The 15,713-nt window shown below is 35.7% G+C and overlaps 1 protein-coding gene across 1 annotated transcript in view; it reads left to right on the forward strand.

Moving 5' to 3' along the window:
• The window catches only part of ephb3a (eph receptor B3a), a 48,234-nt gene that overhangs the window by 18,397 nt on the left and 14,124 nt on the right, over nt 1–15,713 (forward strand). Inside the window, exons 5-12 of the mRNA XM_073849909.1 lie at nt 2,024–2,179; nt 3,013–3,348; nt 4,871–4,995; nt 5,384–5,540; nt 5,922–6,030; nt 10,199–10,251; nt 11,424–11,546; nt 12,999–13,246. Of these exons, the coding sequence (XP_073706010.1) occupies nt 2,024–2,179; nt 3,013–3,348; nt 4,871–4,995; nt 5,384–5,540; nt 5,922–6,030; nt 10,199–10,251; nt 11,424–11,546; nt 12,999–13,246 (1,307 nt within the window). The remainder of the gene's footprint in view (nt 1–2,023; nt 2,180–3,012; nt 3,349–4,870; nt 4,996–5,383; nt 5,541–5,921; nt 6,031–10,198; nt 10,252–11,423; nt 11,547–12,998; nt 13,247–15,713) is intronic.

The raw sequence follows: 15,713 nt of genomic DNA on the forward strand, positions 1-15,713 counted from the left end.
TTTCAAATAACATTATACAGCATTTTAAACCACCAAATATCAGGAATCACAAAATATTAGTCCTGTGTCTGCCTTTTTGATGATAAATTCAACACTTAATATGAGTGATTTGTTTTTAGATTTTTTCACATGGTTTGGTATATCAGTAATAGTTTTATCTAATGTGTGTATATATATATATATATATATATATATATATATATATATATATATATATACATTTACTATTATCCACCATTGTTATATTCAACTACTGGACCTTTAAATGAAAGTTGGAATAAGGAAATTACATTGTATCAAATGGCTGGACATCATTTCATTAGAGGGAAAACAACTGGAGAAGGTGAGCCTCTGTTTTGTTAATTGTCTGTTTTTACTTTTTTATCTTTCCAATTTGATGTGGTCAACTTCAACATGTTCACCCTGTTAAAAGGAATATGAAACAGTAAACTGAAACAGAAGTAAACAGAAGTTCTTAATTGTAAAAGTAGCATTTAAAAAAAAAAAAAACATTAAATTCTTTATTTGACAGACCTTCTGTGTTAGCATTTTTTTGCCCAGATTTAGTGTAATGGCTGATCCACCCTTCCAAGTCAGAAAACCTAACAGGGTGGACACATTTAGTAAATGGATCCTTACATTTATATACCTAAAATTTGCCAAATGTGACCCTGGACCACAAAACTTAAGTAGCACAGGTATATTTGTGGCAATAGCCAAAAATACATTGGATATTAATTAAAGATCATGTTCCATGAAGATATTTTATATCTTAAATATATAAAAACGTAATTTTTGATTAGTATTATGCATTGCTAAGACAACTGTGAAGGTGATTTTCTTAGTATTTAGATTTTTTTTATTTGTACCCTCAGATTCCAGTTTTTTAAATAGTTTTCTCGGTATCGTATCTCGGCCAAATATTGTCCTATCCTAGCAAATCATACATCAATAGAAAGCTTATTTATTCGGCTTTATAATAATAATATTTAAAAAAGGAACCAAATACTGGGAATGACCTATTCCTCTTAATGGGGGGGAAATGGTGATATTTGGTGGTTTAAAATGCTGTACATTTTTTTTTTTAAGTTAAATATGCTTAAAGTTCAAAAGGTGTTATTCATGCCAAAGAAAATTCTAAGGCAATAACATAATGAACATTCCTGGGGACACAAAAGGCACCGAGTAATTAATGGCAGAACTTTCTTTTTTCGTTTTTTTTTTTTTTTTTTTTTTTTTTGGTGAACCAATCCTTTGAGTTAGGGTGACCATATTTTAGTTTTCAAAAAAGAGGACATAGGACGTAAATATGTAATTTCTATACCATTTTACAGTCACCGTTATGCAGATTGATCATAAACACAGCTAAAAAGCTTTCTAGCACAGTGCCAACCTTCAAAAAAGTAATATGTACCATAGTTTTATCACAGGTAGAATGCAAAATGTTTCAATACATACAAGCATTTTAGACAAATGGAATTTATGCAGTATTTCAAGCTTTTAGCCCACGGTGGAAAATCAACCCGCTGTAACAGTTTAAAATCAGTCTAATTCCGTTGGGAAAAAATGCGTATCTGGCAACTCTACATCCAACCCGAGCTGCATCCAAAGCGATTTAAATACTCCGCATATTGATAGCGGCTCTGTATTTGTATTCAATTTTAGAATGTTTGCGGGAGAGGGATTAAGAAAACAGTCCTATGCAAGGCTTTAATACAAAAATGCACACAATGAATGGCGACTGTAGAAAGCAAAAGCCGAATCCTGGACATTTTGGGGAATTAAGGAATCCCGGCCGGATGCATTTTTGAAAGTCCAAAAAAAGACACGTCCATGGAAAAGAGGACGCGTGGTCACCCTAATTTAGTAATATATTTTGGACTAAAAATAAATTAATTTACAAGCATGTTAGGTTAACATTTTTTGTGTACTATTAGTACTATTATGTACAGAATTTCACTTTGTTGTGTTAATTTTTGAAAATGACATGTTGTAACACACCTTCTTCTTTGTCACCCTTTAGCGTGCACCCCAGGGACCTTCAAATCCAAACAGGGCGAGGGTTCTTGTATGCCATGCCCTTCCAACAGCCGGGCCAGCTCTAGGGCGTCCAGCATTTGCCCTTGTCAAAGCGGCTACTACCGCGCTGACAGCGACCCCCCTGACGCGGCCTGCACTAGTAAGTGATGATCATCAGCAGCACTTGTCAAATTAACATAGCTCCCACATTGTGCTAATTATACGTTGAAAAGGTCTGTCCTGTGCATTCGGCCCGTTTGATGTGGCGACTAATGACACAGAAAAGCGTGTTGATAAAAAGGTCATGAACACTAATGCAAGCCTGTCGGTTCTCAGCATCTAGCACATAAAGCGTGTGATTATAACCCGTTAGCTTCAGCGCTGTTGAATCTTGACACATGGATTTAATTGGAAATATCACATGAATTCACACATTGATGCAATGTGTTGCAAAATCCCCTAGTACGAAAGCATTTTTTTTTATATAGTGGTGGTCTTTTGAAACGTTTTCAGGAAGCCTGAATGTTGTTTGTAATTTATGAATTTAAAAAAAAATTGAATTGTGCTGGAGGTATGCACAATAAAAGGAAAAAATATGTATTCCTTTTCAATAATTGTAACCAAAGCTTCCAGTTCCTTAGGCAGTTGTGCTTTGAAAATCCAGCCTCTGGATTTAATTAGTTTACATCATGATTCACCGAGCAAGATTTGTCGGTTAGAGATTTGTCCCTGACAACTTAACTATGGAGTGCATTGTAAATTAGACGTTTTTGAAACAAATATGCAAGAATAATTAGATAATTTAACCAATGACAGCCTGACTTTTTATAATCAGTCTCGGATTACTGTGTAACAATCTACGAAATGGCGAATAGTCATTCCTGACTAAACATAGTAGGATATGTGGAGAAAATATTTTGCTCAAGGACATCATGTTTGGCCTGTTAAATTATACATGTTCCAAGAGTATAACGCTTACCGTTGTCTTCCCAGCTGTTCCCTCGGCTCCATTAAGCGTAATTTCCAGCGTGAACGAGACTTCGGTGTCACTGGAGTGGTCCGAGCCGCGGGATTTGGGCGGGAGAGGTGATGTGGTGTACAACGTGGTGTGCAAGAAGTGCCTGCACGATGGCGGGTCCTGTGCACGGTGTGACGATAACGTAGAAGTGTCGCCGCGTCGGCTGGGTCTGGCCGAGAGACAGGCGGCTGTGAGGAATCTACAGGCACACACCCATTACAGCTTTGAGATCCAGGCTGTCAACGGGGTGTCCCCTAAGAGCCCATCCACCCCGCAATATGCCACTGTCAATATCACCACCAATCAAGCAGGTGAGAAATTCATTTTCAATTGTCTAATAAACCGCTAAACCACAGGAGAGGGTATAAACTGCCTGAAATGGGTAAAATCACAGTAAAACAGCCTCAAGTGGCTTTTTTTTTATAAAATATTGGCACAACGATCAATGGCAAAAAACAGTGTCCTTGTAAAGAAAATGAGAAATGTTTTAAAATTGTAGCACATCTTTTGGTTTGGATTCATTTGGTTTTGAAAACATTTTTATATGTAATTATAAATGATAAAATATAATGTGGTAAAATGCAACAAATAAAAACAAATGTTCCATATACAGTGAATATGTTTTCAATGCACACACATATATATATATATATATATATATATATATATATTTTTTTTTTTTTTTTTTTTTAAATACTTTTATTTAGCGAGGATGCTTCAGATTGATCAAAAAGGATCATAAAGACATTTATAATATTACAGAAGATTTCTGTTTCAGATAAATTATGTTTTTCTGAACTTTCTATTCATCAAAAAACCTGAAACATTCTACTTGCTGATTTCAACAACATAGTAATAATAATAGATGTTTTTGAGCAGCAAATCAGAGTATTAGAATGATTTCTGAAGAATCAGTAATGATGCTAAAAATTCAGCATGGAAATCACAGGAATATATTACATTTTAAAATATATTAAAATAGTTATTTTAAAAATATTTTAGAATTTTCTGTTTTTGCTTTAATTTGGATCAAATAAATGCAGGCTTGCTGGGCAGAGGAGACTTCTTTAAAAACATTAAAAATCTTAGAGTTCAAAAACTTTTGACTGTTTTTTTGTTTTTTTTGTTTTTTTTTTGTTTTTTAAATCATTAATTATTCCTCTACAAATATCATTAAGTTGGGAAGATTTTTTGAAGAGTCACACCACATCTGAACAAAGCTGGCCTTGCCATAAAAATATAATGCTATAATATAAGATAATCAACTAAGATTCATCAACTATTATTTGGTGGCCAAAAGTTGTAATCATGTTAGACTACTTTATATTTTGACATTTTATTATTTGAAAAAAATAATAATAATGATCAAATTAAAAAAAAAAAAAAAAATATATATATATATATATATATATAAACTTCATCAGAGGTGTTCAGTTTGTTGCATGAAGAGATCAAAAAGAGATCGTCATTGCCATTGACCCTCAAACAATATAATAAAAAATTATGATCAATAAATATTTGATTTTTAATTATTCAGTTTACTACACACAGTAATCAGAATACACTATTCTTTTATTTTGCAGAATTGATTTCATTTGCTTAAGGAAAAATCCTGTTAAGATTGGTATCCAAACTGTTTTCTCATCAGTTTTAAGTTTTTATTTTAGTATTTGCATTTAGAATTTTATTTCCCAGCTGCCCGTTCTATCAGAACAGACTGGAGACACTTTATGGGTCCCGACCCACCAGTAAAGAGTCACGGCCTTAAATAATCTGATGTTATTCTAATAAAGTTATTCTACTTTTTCTCTCTCCATCTCTTAACACCTCCAGCTCCATCAGCGGTCCCCACCGTCCACTTAATGCGGGCCACAGCTGGCACTCTCAGCCTCTCCTGGCTGCCCCCAGAGCGGCCCAATGGCGTGATCCTGGATTATGAGATCAAGTACCAGGAGAGGGTGAGGAACTGCTGTGCATCTAAATCACCCCTGACTGAAGAACTCTTGAACCCGAGCCAGATGACATTACACCAGGCACCCAGCATGGGTTTAACTGGCTTGAGCTCAAAGTAACCCTGGCTCGTCTTAAAGTGGAGTACAATGGAACAACAGATGGCCACTGGTCAAAACCCAATGGCTAATTCTAAAAAGAGCGGGGCTTAATTCGTCTATAGGATTTACTTGCGGCCGCGTGTTTGGATGACAGTTTTAGCTCAGGATTGTCTTTTCAAATACTTTTGATCCGCTAATTGCAGTGAAAACTGTTAACTAAACATTCACTCTGAGCATTCAATGACTCAAGAGTCTAGTTTCGGTCCTTCAATGTGTATGTGTTTCTGTTTCTCAGGGAGAGTCGTTCTCGCACACCGTCACTGCACAGCACACTTCTGCCAAAGTGGAGGGTTTAAAAGCTGGCACGGTGTACGTCGTGCAAGTACGTGCCCGGACCGTAGCCGGTTACGGACGCTATAGCAGCCCCGTGGACTTCAGTACAAGTCTGTATGGTAAGAACATAGGCATTTTCTTTCTTTTGCAAGAATGGTTAATGGAGTGGCCAAGTGCATTTTTCTATGCCAAACCATGTAAACCTACCCATAGGAAAAAATAATCACAAATGAGATCTCTGTAATATACGAATTGTGTATCCTAGACGGCACTGAAGTTAAATCTCCTGCTCTAAAGATATTTCTCCTGAGAAAAAAGCCCCTAGAAATGTTGCATGCATCTAAGTCGAAGATTTTAATATAAATTGAAACATTTCGCATCAGATTCTTTTAAGCCTATATGATCTGATGCATCCATATTCATTTAATAGCTCTATACTCTTGATATCCTGACATGTTTTGGCATTACTGGTATTATAAATGCATTTCAATTCATCTCAGATGACCCAGAGCGGTCAGTACAGGACCTGTTGCCGCTCATTGTGGGCTCTGCCTCGGCTGGTTTTGTGGTCATCCTTGCCATGGTGGTCATCGCTGTTGTCTGCCTTAGGTAAGTATTATTTATAACACATACTTGACCTAAATAGATGCTTCTGTTATCATTTACCCAGTCTTATGTTGTTCAAAACTGTATGAATTAATTTATTTTGAGGATCACAAAATACGATATTTTGGATTTTTATGGATTTATTTATTTAACTTTTGTCTTTACAGTGTTGTTTTGGGCATTGACTGTTATTGTTTTTGCAATTACATTTGATCTATTTTAATTTTTATAATGTGAATTGTTTCTGCAACAGAGTATTTAATCAGGAAACAAGTAGGGAAAGGTGTATAGTGAAGCAAAAATTCACAAATTCACTTTACTAGCACTGTGGGAACCAGACAATTCTCACTGTACTCCTCCTCTAGCAACACTATAACATTTCGAATGCTGTTAGATCCGAAATGACTGACTTGGTCTAATGAGACCAGAGTATGGATTCCCAGAAGTCTATATTTGGTATATATGGGCCTTGGAAAAAGCTAAATGAGCTTATTGTGCTTTGGCTACAGTAGGTAGTTCTGGTGTGGATAAACAACCATGCATGTCACTTCTGCAGGCTCTGTGAGATAAAGTGTTTAATATTCAGAGAAATATATGCCATTAATATCTTTAAAATAAGTAACTTAGCCAATTTTGTTTAAATGAGGGATTGCAGAAATGAGTACAAAGTGTAATATTCTATTACTTAATAGGTCCTCCATAACTCTTAAGCAAACTGCTCTGACCCTTCTTGGCACTGAGTGTACAAGCTCATGACAAATTTTCACATCTGTCCTGTTTATCTCCTGGAGGATGACCTCCTTAAATGCCCTGGTCTTTAATGAGGAGTTTTGCAACACTCGTTTCTACAGAATCCCCCACAGGTGCTTAAGAGTGTTAAGATTGGGTGAAATGCATGTCCACTGAAGGATTTTCACCTTGGGAGAATAAATATCTTCATTGTCATGTTGATAACAAGGCCCAACAATGCAGGGAATGAGGAGAGGGTAGTATCTTCCATTTCAGTTTTTTTATTTACTGTATTACATCACATAGTGGTTTGGGAATTCATGACAGCGTTGATAAAGCACAACTCCCTCACACCTTCAGCATTCGTAAATCCCTATATAAGAGCTTTACTAGTACTGAACATCACTGTGGGAACCAGACACCTCTCACTGTACTCCTCCTCTAGCAACACCATAACATTTTGGATGCTGTTAGATCCAAAATGAAAGACTTGGTCTAATGAGACCAGTGTATGGATTCACAGAAGTCTATATTTTGTAAATATGGGCCTTGGAAAAAGCTAATTGAGTTTATTGTGCTTTGGCTACAGTAGGTAGTTCTGGTGTGGATAAACAACCATGTGAGATAAAGTGTCACTCTTTTCATAGCTTTTGTCGGCTCTGAGACACTTTCTTACTGTTTCTCCTGCTCTATTTCTAGCAAAAACTCACTCATCACTAAATGAAAGCTAAAGTGAAGACCTAATTATTTCAGTTTTTGAATTCCTGTGTTACTTTTGCTGTATTTTCACACTTAAAACAATAATTTGGTATTCGTCTAATACCATTGTCCTCTTTTATGCTAATAAACAAATCTCCTGACAGTTCTCTCTGAAGTGGTTTCATTGTTGTCAGCAACAGTGTCTTGAGTATGATTCAGTGGGTTATATAACACTTTTAATTGTCAAGAAATTACTTATCTTTAAAAGTTTTGGTTCAGCATACTTACCTGTTGATCAAAACTTGCCTTATAGTTACACCGGAAATTTTTATTTAGTTCTATTTAGGTTTATTCAGGAGGGTGTAGTCATTTTTACAACACGTTTTATCACTTTGATGAGAAAATTGTATTTCCCTGGATAATTTGAACATTCTTCTTTGGTAACCAATTAAGCAGACTTGCTAGAATATCTCTAAAGAACCCTAACATGTCTTCTAAGTAAAGAGTAAATGCTTAATTTGTTAAGTTTCAAAAGTAGTGTACTCATTTATGCTGTGCACTGTAAATTTCGGTGCAGTCATATATACTGTTTTATTTATTATTATTATGACATTAATAACACTATACTTTGTGTCATATTACCTTGGCATTAAATTACAGAAAACTAGTTAATGCTGCTGCATAAGTGTTTCTAATATAGCACCTAAGGGAGTGATGGCAAATTTTACATCTTGCTCTTATCTGACCAATGTTTCTCTCTCTCTCTCTCTCTCTCTCTCTCTCTCTCTCTCTCTCTCTCTCTCTCTCTCTCTCTCTCTCTCTCTCTCTCTCTCTCTCTCTCTCTCTTTTGTAAAGCCATAGAAATGCTAAAGAGTGCATTTTTAGCAGTGTTGGTTCCAATTTTTTTTTTCCAATCGACTTTCCCACAGGGATTTTTAAAAACTCTTCTTTAAAGAGCTGTAAGCCAAGAACCAAGCCAACGAGGTGAATCACATCATTACAAACTTTTTATTTGATTTTAATGTAGTTTTTCAAGAATTATGCAATTAAACAAGATTATTTTATAAATATTTAGGTTGAATTTATGCAAACAGATGGCTTCAACAAATATATAATCAATATATACAGCCTCTGAGCCCACAACAGATCTTTAAATGTTTACCAGTTACTGTTGAAATATTGGGATTTTTACTTCCAGAACCTTACTGTTGTGCTTTACTGTTTTTTTGTTTTTTTTGTAATTGGATCAAATGGGAATGCACAAGTGATATTTGTTGTCATTTCAATTTACAACTATGGAAGTTTACCCAATTATGACAATTTGTGTTTCTGAGAACCTTCTGTGAAAAGGGTTCGTTCCAATATGAATCCTTGCGATCAGGAATTTTGCTTGAGAGTGAAAGATTTCCCCATGCAGATTTCCCCAGACATATTCAAGTTGGTCACAAGTCTTTACAAGACTTACCAACCAAAAGCCAATTGCTACACTACAGACAACAGACTTTTTTGGCTTGCAAAATTTCCCCGAAATTTCGCTAATGTGACCGTGCCTTTACACCAGGAACTTGTAGCAAAAAAAGAAAACAGGGTCCATTTAGATTTGATGTTGATTTAGCAGAGAGCTATTTGTATTGTTTATCATTTGAATGCCTTAGTACTCGGTGTCAAACAAACTCAATAGCCCAACAGCAAAATGAGATCAGATAGGGACTGCAAAACAGACTTCAAAGTGCGTCTGACTTCGGATATTTATGAGACTCTCACAAGATGCTCATTTGAGGCCACTTCGCCCAGATCCGAGCGCAGACTGGGACGTTGCCAATCACTCCAGAGACGGCAGACTGCCACTGTGTCTATTTGACACATTCTTCTTGACTGTGACCGCCTTGTTGTGCCAAAGCGTCTCCTCCTCTCCGCTTCAAGCTCTTTCTTCTCTCTCATTCATGCCCTCTGCGCTAGTATCCTAATGTGTTCTTTGTGTGTGTGTGCGCTGAAGCGTCATTCTTTTCCTTCTGACATTTAAATTGGAGATGAGATGCTAATTAGCAGCAGGCGTCATTGTTAGCACAGGTCAAGAGACAAAAGGAATCCCACAGATGGTGAATTCCAATAGGCCCCTTTGCTCCCGTTCCCTTTCAAACACGCTACTTATGCAGAGTTAGCGAAACAAAGAGATCTTAATGAGAAGGCCCGAGATTTAAATACACTGTTCGCTGTCTTCAGATACTTGATACAGGCATGAACCGAGCACAGATTAGCATGTATGTTCTGGGCCTGGTTATTTGTTCACCGCTTAAGGCTCAACCTGTGATTTGGTGTTAATTGACTTACTGTTTTTGGAGTGTAGCCTACATTTTGGCTTTTTTGAACCGTGTAATGGAGCAGTTCTGGTTTGAAGCGACGACAAGACAGTCTTGACGGTTGATCTTTCGTCCTGCTTGTTGTGGTGACCTGGCCTTTGAATCCTGCATGTACCGTATCGCAATTATGCGAATGACGTGATAACGCTCAGACTGCCTCCATCGTAGGCATTTAGAAAGTGAATCATGTACATAAGCTTAGATTGACAAAACTAGCTTTTCGTGCAATTTGAGAGACATAATTGATGATTGAAGCATATGAAATACCTAAAGCACTCAAATGTTCTCTTTCACAAAATGCCCCAGTTACAGTTTTTTTGTGCCTGTAGTGTGTAAATCCAGTCTTAAGCCAGACTCTCAGTGTGTGTATAATCTGGTTACAGGCGGCAGCGTACTGGCTCTGAGCTGGAGTATACTGAAAAACTGCAGCAGTACGGTGAGTATAACTGCATTATGTTTGCCAAAAATATATGTATTTCTTGCTATACATATTTATTGTTGTCAAGGCAAAGCTTGTGAAAATGATGCAATAATATAACATATTAAAAAAAAAGTGTATGATCACACATGATCCAACATATGTGCAGGAAACCTATATTATCAAGATCAGTTTACACTTTTACACTGTAAAAAAGTTCATCATTTTAATACAGTAATAAAAAAATGCTACAATAAAAACTGTTAAAAAATTTGTTAAATGTAAGTATATATAGTGAAAAAATATATTAGATTTAATGGGATTTAGTGGGTATTTTTACTGTAAAAAAATACCATATAATGTAGTGTATATCTGTATGCAACAGGACAATAACAATATATGTCACCCTGGACCACAAAACCAGTCTTAAGTAGCACGGGTATATTTTTAACAAAAGCCAAAGATACATTGTATGGGTCAAAATGATCGATTTTTCTTTTATACCAAAAATCATTAGGATATTAAGTAAGGATCATGTTCCATGAAGATATTTAGTAAATGTCCTACTGTAAATATATCAAAACTTAAGTTTTGATTAGTAATATGCATTGCTAAGAACGTCATTTGGACAACTTTTTTTAAATATTTGTATTTCGGCCAAATATTGTCCTATGCTAACAAACCATACATTATTAGAAAGCTTTGACTTGTTTTGTGGTCCAGGGTCACATATGTACACTGTAAAAAGTTTTCACCAGTTTAAAAAAAAAATAGCAGCTGCCTTACAATTTTAAGTTAAATCAACTTAAGTCATTTCAACTCACGAGTTAAATCAACAATTTTTTATTGTAATAAGTTCAAATGACTTGTAGTTTTAAGCTGATCTAACTTAAAATTTTAAGGCAGCTGCTGAACTTAGGTTTTTAAGTTGAATCTGGTGAAAACTTTTTACAGTGTACTTTCACAATGAAACATTTGTTACAATTATAAAGGTTCTGGTAGTTTAAAAAACAGTTACCGTATAATTAATAAATGATGAAAAACCATAGCAAGTCCCTACTTTTTATGTTTATTGTTAATGACTCATTGGGTTTGAAACGTTTAGAAAAAAAATACAATGTATCTATCCTATTTCAAGTAAAATTGTAAGAAGAATTAACTAAAAAACATTCTTTGTCTTTTGGTTTTAGTGTCTCCTGGTGTAAAAGTTTACATTGACCCTTTTACATATGAAGACCCGAACGAGGCCGTTCACGAGTTTGCTCGAGAAATTGACATCTCATGTGTGAAGATAGAGGAAGTCATTGGAGCAGGTAAACCACATTTCTCAATATTAAAACCAGATCTTTCTGATTAATGGTCATTATGAAAAATACACTAACATCTGATATCTAATTTTACATGAACATATAACATATTAAATTTTGGTGCAATCCTTTAACTATTTTTTCCAGATTGCCTTGGAGCAGTGGTTTTAAACTGGTTTTGCAAAATTATTTATCACACAAAATTGAGAACATTTTTAAAGCCAAACATTGCTATATATGAATATTACCATGAAGTGCAAAGATAATAAAATAAATTATCAATAATAAAAAATAATAAACCACTGTTAAAAATCTTGAATATTTAATGTGTTTGAAAAAACACTGCATTTGTTTGATCAAAAATGAACTAAAAATATTAATATTGTAAAATATTGTCACAATTTAAAATGACTGTTTCCCTTTTTAATATATTTTAAAATAGAATTTATCACTGTGATAACAAAGTTAGATTTTCTTTAGCAGTCTTTAGTGTCAGATGATTTCTGAAAGATCATTCTAATATGCTGATTTGGTGTTCCAGTAACATTTCTTATTATTATCAATGTTAAAAACAGTTGTTCTGCTAAATATTTTTGTGAAAACTGGTGTTTTGTTCCATATTTTTTTTAATTATTAGAAGGTTTAAAAGAACTATTTATTAGAAAAAAATTGTGTAACATTATAAATGTCACTTTTGTTAAATTTAATGCATTGTTGCTGATAGTTGCTCAAAAGTATACAAGCCAGACTTATGAAACAAGCACTGGAACAAACATCATGTTCATATTATCCATACGCCAGATGCATTTGTAGGAAAATATTTTACAGCTATAGATGATTGTATAATTAGTTGCATTATATAATTTACATTCAGTGTTTTCTCTTCTGTTCATAACGCCTGTACAAACAGATCTGAAACCTACCAGTTAAGAACCACTGCGCTGGAGGAAATATTTAAAGACATTTATTTATAACAATAGCTATTTTTATAATAAACCATATTCATGGGGGATAAAGTAGAGAGTTTATTCTCTAACTAACCTTATGCATGCTGCTTGCTGCCTTTACCTATTTTTTTATACTTATTGATTTATCCCTGTGCTTGTGTTTGGTCACTCCCATGTTTTACGATCTGAATCAATTCCCGCCACCTCATTTCAAACTTTCACATCCAGAGTCCAGACCCAAAACTCCCACAACCCTTAAATTCCTGTCTCGTCCCTCTCCACAGCCTGTCCCTAAACTCCTCTCTCACCCTCTCTCACCATCCGTCCCCTGCCTATTCAAACTCTAAACTGCTGCCATCCGTTCTTTTCTCTCTTTCCTTGGTTTTTCTGCAGTACATCATTTCTTCCCTCGAATGATTTTTTGATCCTGAGCTCAAACCAATAATCCTCCCTCTCCCTCACGCCCCCCACCCCACTCCCTCTCTCCTCTTCCTCTGTTCCATTCATGCAGGAGAGTTCGGGGAGGTGTGTCGAGGCCGACTCAAGCAGCCTGGCCGAAAGGAAACAACTGTGGCCATCAAGACGCTGAAGGCAGGCTACACAGAGCGCCAAAGGCGGGACTTCCTTAGCGAGGCCAGCATCATGGGCCAGTTTGACCATCCCAACGTCATCCACTTGGAAGGCGTTCTCACCAGGAGTTGCCCGGTGCTTATTGTCACGGAGTTCATGGAGAACGGAGCGCTCGACTCCTTCCTTAGAGTAAGACTGAGATCATATTTAATGCAGAGCTGCTTTATTGCATTGCCCTTATATATTTGCTTTCTGAGTAACAGTAACAGTATCAGGAGCTGAGCCCATGGGCATTTTAGACATCATTAGTGTGAACCGAATAAGTTATCCAGGTTAACGTGTTTCTAACCCTGTTAAATTTGCCCACTGGTGCATTTGACAAAAATACTGGCTAATTTTTAAAAAGGTTATCATTATTGTCCAATTATTTATCATAATGCATAATGCACACACTCTCTTCTGGAGCTAATAAAGCCCATAATCAAATACTGCTTTAAAAACTAAAACTGGGATAAAACACAAGCAAATGTATGGAATATATTGATTTCATTTGCCAGAGGCCTCTATAGCACATGCATACTAAACTGGTAATAGTAACAAGAATAGTAAATCAAATATGATTATTAATTAAACGTGACTATTATGCCCATTTATACAAGATGTATTATAAGTCTCAGGTGTCCCCAGAATGTGCCTTTGAAGTTTCATCTCAAAATACCCAACAGATCATTTATTATATAATTTTGAAAATGCAGCATGTCGACACCGATGGCCTTGTAGGTAGCGTGCCGACATGCAGCGCTGTTGCGCTCTGGGCATCCCGTGTTCGAATCCCGACTCGAGCGCCTTTCCTGATCCCACCCCCTATGTTTCTCCCACTTCGCTTCCTGTCATTACTGATTTGTCCTATCAGAATAAAGGCAAAAATAAATCTTAAAAAAAAGAACATGCAGAAACACGCTGTTTCCGTGCATGGCTCTTTAAATGCAAATGAGCTGCTGCTCCCCGCCCCCCTTTTTCAGAATAGAGCTGTGCCTTTACAGCTCGTACCTCAGATACTCTGCTAAAAAACATCTTTTTGGTTTTGATTATCACGTCTATCGCGCTGAAATCATGCCTTTTTAAAGCTATATTAGTTTAAACTTCTGGTATTGGGTTTTTTAGGCGCACACATTCAAAGCACTCGCCCAGAAAGTGGCTGTCATACAGCATGTGAGTACTAAACTAACTTCTCTTTCATGTCTTATTGCGCTTAAACAGTCAAATACACACAAGTTTATGTTAAAAACACACGAGTTACAAAAAGAGTTGCTTATGTCTGTGAAGATAAACAAGAAATCTGATGTTTTTATTAGATCTGTGTGGCAACAGCGTAATATACAGTAAATAGATCAATAAATCCACAGCTCTCTTGTCTCCTCTGAGGCTGGGCAAAAGGTCAGATTTCTGTGGTATGTCACCTTTAAAAAAAACATACAACATACAACCGGATTCAGTACAATTCACAAAAACACTGAAAAAAATAAGGTAAAAACGGAAAATCTTTACCATTAACAGTTGATGATTTTTTAAACTATTTAACAACTGTATTTAACTGTATTTAACAGTATTTTAAATATTTGATTTGATTTAAAATTGTAATTATGTGTGTGCTGGCCTGAAGGGCCAGATTTACAGCTTGCTGAAAAGGTGTGGACAGTTATTTTTGGGCCTGACCTTAGTGAATATGCATTTGTAGGAATTCCCCTTTTAGACACAAAATTCATGGGAGGAAAGTATTGAAATGAATCGCGCAATACAATTTACTAACGTTTGTGCTCATCAAATTACTGGTATTTCCACCATTATTTGACGTCCAAAAAAAAGCATGTCTTAAAGCTGCTCTTGGTAGATTGTGCTGGTCTTTATGTAAATTATCTTGCTGCATCTGTGTTCTTTAAAGTGTGCATTGCCAGTAAATCGGTGCATTTACAGTATGGAATTGCCCTCTTAACGCTAATTTGCCCTGTTTAGTAAATCTGGCACTATAACGTTTATCTAACCTGCTGTAGCTAAACATAAAAACTATGATGAAATTGATATAATACATGTCTGTGTCCTCGAGAATCTGTTCTACACAAATTCAAAGTGTTTAACATGGCCCCCAATTTATAATGCTAGCAACGCAATGTGACGAACTAGAACACTTCCATTAATATGAAAGAAACTGTTGAGTCGTATTGCATTGCTTGCTTGTAGTCTAGATAGGGTGTTAAAATACATCAATCGCATATTAAATCAACTGCCATAGCAATAAAAATCACTGCAGTGCATACATTAAAAAGAATGAAAGAAAAAGACCCAGCGATTTAGAAAATAACATATGCAGCTTTTGAAAAAATATTCAGGGCTACGCCTTTGCTTAGCCTGGTGCTAAGAAAAAAAAAACTGTTTGGCTTCATAATCTTTCATCAAACTGTAATAAGTTGTTCAATCAATTCCCAATGGACAAAATCAAGTTTCACTGAATATTCTCTTTCAATCTGAAGCACGTCACATTACTTTACACAAACTTTCCTCGGCCAGAACTTCTTTTGCGCTGACGGGAATTTGATAACCCTTCAGCATTAAACAGTTATTCATGGTGCTTTAGGCAGAACCTTGCTTCACCTTTAAC

This window comes from Garra rufa, chromosome 10, assembly GCF_049309525.1.
Source record: "Garra rufa chromosome 10, GarRuf1.0, whole genome shotgun sequence".
Lineage (NCBI taxonomy): Eukaryota > Metazoa > Chordata > Actinopteri > Cypriniformes > Cyprinidae > Garra > Garra rufa.